We start from the raw sequence: 12,405 nt of genomic DNA, 5'->3' as shown, positions 1-12,405 counted from the left end.
GAAGACCATAGGGATTCAAGCAAGCAAGTAAAATAAGCATAACTAACAAGATGAATTAATTGGATAGCCATTATAAACACTCTCACATAATGATAATAAAACAATAGCTATATTTAGTGTAGTGCAAATATATTTGACAGTATCAAACTCAGTACAGACTATGACGGAGTGTGGTCATTCCTTCCCATGAGGAACAGTAAGACAAGATTAAAATTATATCAGAAAGTATAATTCTGTAGAGTAAAAGTCCATTGATGGCCCACAGCTGGATCGTCCAACCAAACAGATGAGGGAGGCAGAGCAGCGACTCAAGGCCATACCCCAGTTCTGCTTCCCAGATGCCAAGGACTGGTGCCCTGTCACCCAATACAACAGGTACAGTAGGACCTGCATACCAGTTACAACCAGTACAGCAGGTAGGACCGGTGTAACAGGGGAGCTACACCAGACGCGTAACTGAAGCGTTCGGTTCGCAACGCGTATGTTGCAGCCGGTCGCAGCAGTTAATTATACACTGTAGTCAATGGAAGTAGCTACACCAGACGCAACAGTGGCACGTACATTCGAAAAAAAATAGGATTGAAAAAAATGGATTTTACACGTCGCGAACGGAACGCTTCAGTTACGCGTCTGGTGTAGCTCCCCTGTAACAGTCACAACCTGTGGAGTATATGACCAGTAGATATAACCAGCATTTATTGGTTACGATCAGAGCTGCAGGTGTGACCAGCGGTATGACATGACCAGCAGTTACAGTCAGCTCTGCAGGTGAGACCAGATAGGACCAGTTTAGCCAATAGGAAAAGCGTACATGTATGACCTCATCTGCATTGTTACCACAGTATTGAAGGTGGTGTATGTGTTGTTACTATGGGATTAAAGGAGATGACTGTTGTTACTGTGGGATTAAATGTTATGACTGTGTTGTTATTATGGGATTAATGGTGGTGACTGTGTTGTTATTATGGGATTAAAGGTGGTGACATTGTTGTTACTATGGAATTAATGGTGGTGACTGTGGTGTTGTGATGAGATTAAATGTGGTGATTGTGTGGTGAAGGCTGTGACTGGGAGAAATGACTGCGGAGGGGGATTGATAACTGTCATCTATCACTTGGTACTCAGTTTCAGCAAACAATCATCTGACAGTTTAATGTTTGATGACTTTGGCCAGTGATACATTTTTGTCTTGCAATATACCATAGAGAAGCTATTTATTGTAGAGTATTACATGTTCTGCTAACTGTTACATGATTAAGATCTGTTTCTGTTCCCCTTAGTGAGAGTTTCTCCTTCATGTTGACGGGTGAAGACGGTGGCAGGCGCTTCGGGTACTGCAGACGTCTGCTGGTGAGTTGGGTGGTTGGGAGCGTCTCGTCCCTCATGTGGGGTTGGCCAGGCGTGTTTATTTCTGTGGCCCCGTGGATGCTTTTTTCGCGGAGCCCAAATATGCGGGTGGTGACTACGGATGTGGTCACATGATTACAGAGGAGGGATATTGTTTTAGCGATATGGGGGGAGAGTGCCTCATCCTATAATCCCTAAAGGAAAACAGAGACAATCTCCTGCGTAGCGATTCATCTGCTTTTATCAAACTTCTGTGACAGCTGTTTATTACCAGCATCCGCTTCCATAGATATGCACTGTATGTTTGCATCTGTGCGTCTGTATGTTTATTTGTGTGTGTGTGTGTGTGTGTGTGTGTGTGTGTGTGTGTGTGCGCGCGTTTGTGTGTGTGTGTGTGTGTGTGTGTGTGTGTGTGTGTGTGTGTGTGTGTGTGTATGTGTGTGTGTGCGCGAGAGAGAGAGAGAGAGAGAGAGAGAGAGAGGGAGGGGAAAAGCCACAGTAAAGAGAGATGGATAGATAGATAGTGTGAGAGAGGGGGAGATAGAGTGGGAGTGAAAGAGTGAGAATAAGACAGCAGGACCAATGATAACTGCAGTATGTTCCATCATCCCCATTGAGCTATTTCTGTCCCCCTGTACTCTGTAACTGTAGCTGTCCTCACTTCTTCCTTTTTCCTCTCTTCCGCTCTCTTTCATTCTCTCTCTCTTTCTCTCTGTGTCTCTCTCTGTGTCTCTCTATCTCTGTGTCTCTCTCTAGCCCAGTGGTACGGCTCCACGACTGCCTGAAGTTTACTGTGTGATCAGTCGTCTTGGATGTTTTGATCTCTTCTCCAAGGTGAACCCCCCCCCCCCCCCATCACCCCCTCCCTTACACACACACACACACACACACACACACACACACATAGACATACATACACACACACACACACCCCCACACATGTGGAATCAATATACCGGCTCCGCTTTGCGCTGACCACTGCGGGAATGACAGATTGTGAGTGGGAATGATGTGCCCTGGATGGGATCAGACTCCGCTCCGCCTGGCCGGACGGGACTTTCCCACTCCCCTCTGTACCCTGGGAATGTGTTTACATACGAGAGTGGAGAGGGAGAAGCACCTCCAGATTGGAGTTTAGACTCGAACAGCATATTTATCTTACCGGCCAGAGTATGTCTACTGTACGTATACAGAGATATATGGTGAGGTGCTCTCAACCCTCCAAATCTGTATACAGAACTTCCCATCAGATCTAAGACAGTGGTCTCAAGAATCATGAAATTAAAAGTATTTAAACGGTTGTTTTGTAAGCACTGCTGACGTTGCCAAAACAATGCAAAAACTGCAAAATGGGTTTATTGCTACAGTGCTGGCGAAGCAGAGGAGAGTGCAGATGTTCTTAGTCAGTTTATGATAAGCCCTCATTGTGTTTACTAACATTTTAATAACCAAGGGTATCTGAAAGCATCTCAAGTGATTTCATAGCACTGCTTATTTGAGAAGTCGGAACGCCATTCTTTCCCAAGAGTATAGTGGAAGGAAGTCTGTGTTGTGAAGAATGTGATCTTTGAAAGCAAAACAACATGGAGGTTCAACTCATGCTTTTTTTGAGGAATAAATACTGCCAATATCTGGCCTCACAGCTGCCCTTCATGTGAGTAGCAGTATTGTCAGTACATTACAATTGAAATCTTGCCTAGTGATTAGTGATACCACTTTGGTTGTGAGTGCAAAGGTGCTATTGTTCACCTTAAGTCATGATTACTGGTGTCAGATGCTATGTTGATGATGATGATTAGGAGGAGGAGGGTGATGTTATGAAGTAGATGATGTTTGGTGGTGACGATGCTTTTGCGTTTGATGAAAATGTCAATGAAGTTGATGATGGTGGTGGTTGTATGAAGATACTTACATTTATAGTCATGATCGCTTTGGAAAAAGGGCATCTGCAAAATGGCATAACCATGATAGACACAGTGGTGATGATACTGATGAAGATTTTGGCAAATTATATAATTACTACTAATTACTATCTGATGACAATGGTCGTTGTGATGCCGGCCGTGCTCTTGTTGCTTATGAAAATGCTGAGGTGCATTTATATTCCTTGAACAGAGTCGAACATTTGTGGCAAACATGTTTGTCTGAACAGATGCATTTGAACGATTTTGTTCAAACATTCCATCTCAATGGTAACTCTCTGTCCAACTCCTAATATGTTCCTGAAATTGTTTGCAACTGTTCGTGGATAACTCAAGGCAATCAGAAAACTGTTAGGAAATGTTTGCCTACGTTCACCTCTGGTGTTCTGTCAGATCTTAGATGAGGTGGAGAGACGCAGGGAGATATCGGCTGCTCTGGTCTACCCTTTCATGAGAAGCCTGATGGAGTCACCCTTCCCAGCCCCTGGCAAGACCATCCGAGTCAAGACCTTCCTGCCTGGGACAGGAAATGAGGTAAGCGGCCCCTGGACGAAACCTGGAACTCTCGTTTATTTGTAGTATAAATCCTCAAATGAATGAACAACTGACCCAGTTATTCTTAGATTTTTCCTATTACTAATTTAAACATGCCCTCCCTTGTGATTTGGTAAAGTGAGATACATCTGTAAAGTGAGATAGAGTTGACTCATGAGGTAGAGGTTACTTTTGAATGAGTGTAGCTGGTGACCTAGAGTCATGCACTCATTAATAATTCAGTTTATTCAATGAGACAAACGTGTTTGAATACAATACATTGAGGGAATCTGCTCGACTATCAAAGGGAGCAAAGTGTTGCAGATGAATTAGCATTCACAACATGATGTTTATGTTAACAACAGTGCACAGCTTTAGAGAAACCAGAGTAATAAATGAACACAGAGAGGCTCGACTGAGCCCAGCCTGTGCACTCCTCTGCTCCAGGCCAAGGGAGAGTGATGGTGGCTTCTTCCCACACTGTGCAGTTAATCGACTTCAGTGGAGTCTACTGAGCCCATGGCAAAGCCAGCCTCTCCTCAAGGGCTTCTAACCGTACTCCATATTTCCCACACAAACCACACACACACCCACACACACACACACACATTATATTATGCTTCACACATGCTTCCACTTACTGTACACACACACACCACATACACTTACTAGATGTGTGTGTGTCTGTGTTTTAATATGTTTGTGAATATCTGTGTGTGTGTGTGTGTGTGTGTGTGTGTGTGTGTGTGTGTGTGTGCGTGTGTGTGTGTGTGTGTGTGTGTGTGTGTGTGTGTGTGTGCGGCCAAGGTGATGGAGCTGCAGCGTCCGGCGGACTGTCGCCTGGAGCATGTCGACCTGCAGAGTCTGTTCAGCTGCCTGAGTGTGCCTCAGATCGTACGCATCTTCGCCTCGCTGCTACTCGAGCGCAGGGTTGTGTTTGTTGCCGACAAACTCAGGTGAGGACGCTTACAACTGGATTAGAGCCGAGTCAGAACTAGGAGTGGGCCAAAAACAGGGCCCGATCAGTACCAGTATCTGATTGTAACTAATGACTGATAACTAAGAATAAATGCTGTAAGTTACATTTCCTCTCCTTTAAATCTAAACTGAAAGCAAAGGTGATGTAGGCATAGTATTTAGACATATACAGTACATGTCTTTCCAGTTAGGGCCAACATTGTGACAAACTTTTTTTGGAATCTATTGTGAAATATATGTAGTTCATTATTTCATCTAAGTGTACTGTATTTCAAATGGAATGGATGATGAGGCAAATCATGTCACGCTTTGTCTAAACATTGAACTGCTAGTCACTCCCTCAGTGCAGGTTTTCCCCATACAGATCCAATAACAGCATAATGTTCATATGAATTACGCCAAACAAACATCACAACCCCATATGGCTCTCATTAGATCTCTCCATCATGCAGTATAATCATATCATAGGGCCTCCTTGACGTATAAAAAAGAGTCAGACCGCTCAGAATGTATAAGTGATTTCCTCATTGTTGCCCAGGAAGAGAAAACAAGCGAGATAGACTGCTAAGCGTGCACAGATGTTTGCTCAGTCAGAGGTAAAGATATTTCATCTTTGTGTCTGAAACGATTGTCCAGAGGACATTCACATCGCGACGCACAGACCATCTTCATTCTGACAGTCCTGTCTTCATTCTTTGTTCCTGGCTCTGGGACACAGAGAGACTGACTGGGGACTGTCAACGCAGAGCCATGAGATGATACAGCTGTCTACATTTAATCAGAGCCTTCAGGAGCTTGAAGGGGTTAGTTGTGATTATTGTAGCCAAATTGTAGGAGTAGGAATTAGTGGTTGAAATCATGGTGATTTTGAGTTCAAATAGATCACGACTAATGCCGAAATTAATCAATCACAAATAATGCAGATGCTTTGGCTCTTGTGGTAAGATTGCAGTGAAAACAAAAGATCTCTAAGTCCTGGAGGAACTGGCATCTTGCTCATGCTAATAGAATTCAGCTATGTGATGTGGGATACTCATCTGTCCGGAGAGACTCCTGCTGAACCCAAGATTGCAAATTCCTCTGGCCCCAGTCCAGCCCTGAAACTATGATTAGGGGGGCGTTGGGGCAGTGGTAGCATAGTGGCCAAGGAGCTTGGCTAGCATGCAGTAGCCAGAAAAGTTGTGGGTTCAAATCCCAGCTTCCACCGTTGTGCCCTCGAGCAAGTCACCTGACCCTCTCCCACTTGACCCTGTCCCTCCAGGGACGATGTACACTTAGAAATAGGATAGCACTCACAGTTCCTTCCTAAAAGTTCCCAATTTTTAATCAGGCCACAGACGTTTTCAGCCAAAAGCTCTTCTTCAGTGTGATAAGTCGCTTTAAAACAAGCATCTGCTAAATTAATCAATGTAAATGATTAGTATCAATCATATTGCGTTCTGTGATGCTCCTTGAACTTGAACTATTGGGCTGTTGTGACAAGTAAATGTCCCAGGTGTGGGATTTAATAAAGTCTTATCTTATCTTATCTTATCTTATCTTATCTTATCGTAACTTAACTTAACTTAAAAAGGTACTGGTCCGATTTTATGAATCGTCTCGCTTGATGTACCGTCTGTTGATAAGCATATCTTGCCCTGCTATGCTACCAGTCCGCTTCCACCAGCTGGCTCAGACCTGGCCCTGATCTGGCATGGATCCACTGACACTGACACTTTGTGTTCCTTCCTTCCTTACTTCCCCCTCTGCAGTACCCTGTCGAGCTGTGCCCATGCGGTGGTGGCGCTGCTGTACCCGTTCTCCTGGCAGCACACCTTCATCCCCGTCCTGCCCGCCTCCATGCTGGACATGGTGTGCTGCCCCACGCCCTTCCTGGTGGGTCTCCTGTCCAGCTCCCTGCCGCGCCTTAAAGAGATGCCGCTCGAGGAGGTCAGTCTGTGTACAGTACTTTATGTGTATTCAAGTTAAAGGTGCAGTGGTTGACTTCCATTGTCAATACATACTGTAGAAGGCTTCATGGGTACATTTTCATTTACAAAGCAGTTACTGGTTTGCTACCATACTATTTAGCAATTTTCTGACAAGCAACTAACAATAGATAACCTCAGGTCTAATAATGACATTCTTTTGAATATACCAACTGTGAAGCCTGAATTTGGTAAGACAGCTTTCAGATATCATGCTCTTTCATCCTGGAATGCACTTCAAAAGCAGCTGAAAACTTAGCATAATTTTAATTTCACGGTCTGATTTTAAAATCTGTAAAGACATTTTTGTAAATGATCCCTGTGACTGATTTTAGACTGCCTTTTGATATATTGCCATGCTCTTTATAATGTTAACATAGTTAGAGTATCCAAAGCATCCCGGATTTGCAACAGATTGAAACCTGGGTCAACCAATTGTTTGTCAGTGACGGTACTGCTGCTCCATCACACCCTGTGTGTGTCTTTGTGTCTTTGTGTCTGTGTTTCTGTGTGTGTGTGTGTGTGTGTGTGTGTGTGTGTGTGTGTGTGTGTGTGAATATGTTTATACTGCATGTTTATACTTGTATGAGTGTGAATATATGTGTATAGACATGCTTGTATACATTTCTTAATGTTTTAGGTGTGTTATTGTGTGTGTATAGTATGTAGATAGCTTATATACATGTACATGTATATGTGTATGTTTGTGCACATATGCATAGTGTGTGTGTGTGTGTGTGTGTGTGTGTGTGTGTGTGTGTCCATATGCATATCACTCTCATGCATTCCTCTTTGATTCCCATTCCGCTGGCCTGATGATACCATTGCCAGCATGATGCTCAATCCAGAGTATTAGAGCACAGCACAGTTGTGTAACGGCTGTTGTGTAAGCTAGCAGGATGTGCTGTGCTGTGCTGTGCTGTGCTGTAGCAGTGAGTGAGATCCAAGGTTTGCTCCAGAGGTTGGCAGATGGTCAGGTCAGCCTCAGAGAGAAGCCCTGAACTACAGCACCCCAGGGAGGGACACTGAGGGCCGGCACCAGCGTGACCCCCATATCCCTCCTCCCCCCCACATACCCCACCTCCAGGGGATGCGGGGGGGTGGTGGAGGGGGTGCTGAAGCGTTTGGGAAAACAACACAACTTCCAAAATAAGCTGGAGGCGGGCGACGTTCCAGCACGTCCCGGAGAGTGTTTGTTCCGGAAATTAATTTTATTTCCAGCAGAAACAAAGTGCCTCGCGAGGTTGTTGAACTGCTCACTTGTGGACCCCAATAAACAAGTTTGCATGGCATGCTGTCTGAGGAGGGGAGATGGGATGTTCAGCGGCTTTCAGCGCCACAGCTCACAGCTGTTAGCTAACGTGGCTCTGTGGATGACATCCAGCGTTAAACGAGTCCTTTGAGTTTAACCCTTCAGTAATGCCTTGAGTATGTGCTTTCACAGCCAGTGAGCGCTGGCTCTTTGTGCAGTTATGTGTGCAGACGAAATCTAATGTTCTGGATGTAATTCCACTAATCTGATGTCTGTCATCCTCTTTCTTTTGTTGTCATTGTTAATCAATTTCAGAAATGTGAAGACTGTAAAACCATATTTGTGCGTCTTATCAACTTTTTCAGGGTTGTAAAATGTGCGTAATCCATTCCATGTGTGAGTGCCCAATGTCAGATTTCTCCTTTTCCTTGTTTGGTTACAGACTTTGATGGTGGACTTGCGATCAGACCGGTTTATTAGACAGGTAAAGACCACACCGAACGACATGTTCCATCACATATTTAACACTTTAGTCACCTTTGAAGTTGAAGTATATCCTTTTTAGACATAATTTAAAAACATTTCTCTGAGTAGTTATTTTATCTTCACAATGGCTAACTTGTAACTGTGTTATTAATTGACAAGATGCTCGAGTTCTCACTTGTCTTTTGGACGCTACAAAGGAAACACTGCTCAGAAAGGAAATAGTTTGTACTCTGTTATCCCAAAACACTCTGTCTGGGAAAACCATGGTAACCCAGTTTTCCTCCTCTTCTGTGGTTTTCATTAGATAGATGACGAAGCAACACTGTTGCCAAGGAAACTCCAAGCTGCTCTGGAGCAGGCTCTAGAGCAGAGGGATGACCTCATCGGCCAGGATTCTGACAGCGAGTCTGAGGATGGTAAGACAACCGTCCGTGACGGCACAAATACAACACTGCTTGTCAGAACCCAATCACATGTCTGTCTTAACTCAATCTGCCACAGCCGAATTATCTGACTGTGTAGAATGAGGAGATATTGGTTGCTTATTTCATTTTTAGACCACATACTGGGACTTCTGACCTTGTTCAGTTGAAGGCCCTGGGACGGTCGTTTTTGTTTTATTATTATTCCAAGTTGCCTCCGCAGCAGCAGATCTCGGTGGTTGTTCTACCTCCCAGAGAGAGGAAAGTGAAAAAGAAACTTATGCACACTCAAAGAAGTTTTAATCGGGGACACGTCAGAGATTTGAAAGACAAAACAACAACAACAACAACAACAACAACAACAACAAAACAATAGGCATCTACACAGTACATATTCTAGCTCCCAATGTATTTGAATACACCCGTAATGTTTTCAGATAATGCCCGTCAGACTGTTATGATGTCAGAGAGAAAAATCACAGTCTGTCATATTAACTGGTTTAAATCTATAGACTCTTTAAAATAAACAAACATTTGCATTCCTAAGGCATTTCTAGTGGCACATAAAACAACATTGAACTAATGGTAACTTGAACTAATGGTAACTTGGGGAAAACAGAAAATTGTGTAGAGCACTGCACTAAGTCCGATTCCTTTTCATTTCAAAGTATCTTTGTTGATTTTTATATAGTTTAAACTAGAATTAGCCCATTTCACAGTGTCCAGGTGGTGGTAGTTGATGTTAATGATGCCTTAATTGGCAGGGTAAAACATCTTCCTGTTTCTGTCTCCCCTGTAGACTGAGCTGTTCCAGAGGAAGTTAGTTTACGCACTGGCGACATCTTGTGAAATGGGCTAATTCCTGTAGGGACAGATTGAAAGGGTCCATAGTTCCATTGAGTGACCAGTGTCGTGTGTTGAGCTGATGCTCTGTCCTGCAGACAGCCATTCCCTGAACAGTGTGGTGTCGGAGGCGTTCATCCGCTTCTTCCTGGAGACGGTGGGCCACTTTCCACTCTTCATGACGCACGCGGCCGGCGGCGAACGTGTCTTCCAGCGAGACGCTTTCCGCAAGGCTGTGGCTTCACGCAGCGTCCGGCGATTCCTGGGCGTCTTCATGGAGTCACAGATGTTCCATGGCTTCATCCAGGACCAGGAGCTCCGCACCAGCCGTGCAAAAGGTTAGACACACCTGTGTCACCTATGACCTTTGACCTTAGTCAATACTCCAAGATAACCTGAAGCCAATTTAACTGCTGTCTGTCTGTGATGGTATTCATGTAAACTGTAAATGACCAGGTTAAGTGGACTGGACTCAAAAGCCTGACTCTTTGCTACTTGTCAGCCTCTGGAATTCTAAAATTAATTTCATGGTGTGGGTATCCGCTGGTTTTGTTTATCCATTGTTTACATATTTGAATTGTGTACTTGAACCACATGGTGGGTCTGCTGATTCTAACCAGGTTGCTTTAAATTTCCCAAGCCAGGCAAACCAGAAGATTATTACTTACTTGACATCCTTACTTGACACATTTCTTTTGTTTTACCCTGTATCTGAATTTGGCAATAGATTAATAAATAATTAATGAATACTGTCGACTTTTTTTCTATACCTGTTTCAATTTTTTCAAAAATGCTATCAATTTTATCAGCTGTTGATTGTATCAAAATGGTCCTAAAAAGTTGTCTTGAAACTATGGCATGTGGCTGCCACCTAGTGGAGACTAAACAAAGTTTTTTTTTTTTTTTTTAAAGTTTAAAGCCTAGAAAGATACAATGATCTCAGCTTGTAGCCTGTGTATTTGAAACACATTGCTTCACATTCAAGGTCTAATATTTTGAGTGGTCTGCACTCCTGCAGGTCTGTTTGAGGTCCGTGTGGAACAGTATCTTGATGAACTCCCTGAGACAGAGCAAGGTGGAGTCAACAGGTTCTTCAGAGGATTGGGTGAGTTAGTAAACCACTTCAGGAAACTACACAAGGGTATATAAAGTGAGCTCTCAACGTGTCTTTCTTGAAGGCGGTCTTCATGTTTCCACATTTTCAAATAACTCTCGATTAGCAGTAATCAAGGAGAATCCTTTTTCCCCTCTTGAATTCTATCTATCCATCATTAAATTGGTTTTATATACAAACCAACCATCATAGAGAACCTATGGATGACCCTTAAAGTTATACATTTCTAATAGCCATTTGTTATGTGCATCTTTTCTTCTTTTCTTAATCCACAGGAAGTAAAATTAAGTTCCTGCAGAAAAAGAACTGACTTCAAGAACATTGTTCAACTTCATCTGCATTTGGATTACTTTTGTAAATGTTATCTTTCACACAATACTTGTACAGTGTCTATACTGATTTGGAAACTGTAAATGATTTTTTTTTTTATCTTGAATAAGTTTGGTAACAATAAAAACTACCAAAGGTTTAGGATGGCAACATGATCTGTAAGGGTTCAAACTTTTGTTCTCACATATTTTAGATGTGGGAGAAAGATCAGAAGCATTTCATCAGAAGGTATCAGATGTTTGCTCCCTTTATTTACATTGGAATATGGAGACTCAACTGAGGGTTTGTTGGATGGATTCAGAGGCATCTAATGTCTTGATATATCAACATTACAACACACTCAAAAGAAATAATTTGAACTCATTTTTTTCAGAGGCAGTGAAAGCTATTTGTTGATTACAAGATTTTTACAATAAAAATATTCTGCAAGCATATGTGGATCGCTGCTGTTGTGCGTAAGAGGCAAACATCATGAAGCGTTTGTGCCTAATCAATAAAAGGAATGCTGAACAAATAACACAGCAGGGCCATTTCCTGTCAGGAGTAGGTGAACACTTTAGGCGATCATCGTAGGAGGGGAAATAAAAGAATACCATCATGGTGCGCCTGTGTTTTGCCAAACTTTAGAAAAGTTTGGAAAGTTACGGGCACAATGTCAACAATGTGTAAACACAGATTAGATCATTGAAGGCTGATGTCATGGGGCCTGGCAAATCATGCAAGGTTCCCACTTGAAATCAAATGTACAATTACATGACTTCCCTGACAAGGAACATGAACTTCCATGACCCATGTAATGAATGGTACAATATACTGACCAAAGATTTCAGAGCAGCCGCATACTGCTCAAGAATCTTTTTTTAGAGCGGGAGATGAACAAATGGATATTGAATATAGTTGAGTCTTACAACTGTTCAAGCAAGCAGCGAAGCTATGATCCAGATGCGCACTAACTCTGCATGGAAATTTGTACAACTGTATTTTGATAAGTGAAGTTTAAACTGCTACGTAAAAATTCCCTGGTATTACATGACTTTGTTCAAAATGGTAATGTCCTGACTTTCTACGTCTGGAATAGATGTCATCAAAATTCAATTATATTCCATAAATTCCAAGACTCGTGGGAAACCTGACCATAGGTAGTTAGTATCTGGCCAATGTTGATCCTTGTGGGCCTTCAAAGAATCTACAATACACTGCACAAATATGC

At 42.8% G+C, this 12,405-nt stretch overlaps 1 protein-coding gene across 3 annotated transcripts in view; it reads left to right on the top strand.

Annotated features, from left to right (window-relative positions):
• The window catches only part of LOC134094024 (DENN domain-containing protein 2B-like), a 25,075-nt gene extending 13,509 nt beyond the window's left edge, over positions 1 to 11,566 (top strand). For all 3 annotated transcript variants that reach the window (XM_062547386.1, XM_062547383.1, XM_062547384.1), the window contains 11 exons: positions 266 to 375; positions 1,281 to 1,350; positions 2,104 to 2,181; positions 3,663 to 3,803; positions 4,611 to 4,759; positions 6,533 to 6,710; positions 8,443 to 8,484; positions 8,791 to 8,902; positions 9,850 to 10,089; positions 10,770 to 10,856; positions 11,141 to 11,566. In XM_062547386.1, coding sequence (XP_062403370.1) covers positions 266 to 375; positions 1,281 to 1,350; positions 2,104 to 2,181; positions 3,663 to 3,803; positions 4,611 to 4,759; positions 6,533 to 6,710; positions 8,443 to 8,484; positions 8,791 to 8,902; positions 9,850 to 10,089; positions 10,770 to 10,856; positions 11,141 to 11,175 — 1,242 coding nt within the window. In that variant the 3' untranslated portion in view covers positions 11,176 to 11,566. The remainder of the gene's footprint in view (positions 1 to 265; positions 376 to 1,280; positions 1,351 to 2,103; positions 2,182 to 3,662; positions 3,804 to 4,610; positions 4,760 to 6,532; positions 6,711 to 8,442; positions 8,485 to 8,790; positions 8,903 to 9,849; positions 10,090 to 10,769; positions 10,857 to 11,140) is intronic.
• The last annotated feature ends 839 nt before the right edge of the window (positions 11,567 to 12,405 follow it).

The sequence above is a fragment of the Sardina pilchardus genome, chromosome 10 (assembly GCF_963854185.1).
Source record: "Sardina pilchardus chromosome 10, fSarPil1.1, whole genome shotgun sequence".
NCBI lineage: Eukaryota > Metazoa > Chordata > Actinopteri > Clupeiformes > Clupeidae > Sardina > Sardina pilchardus.
The sequence above is the reverse complement of the archived record's forward strand: the minus strand, read 5'-3'. Positions and strand labels throughout refer to the sequence as shown.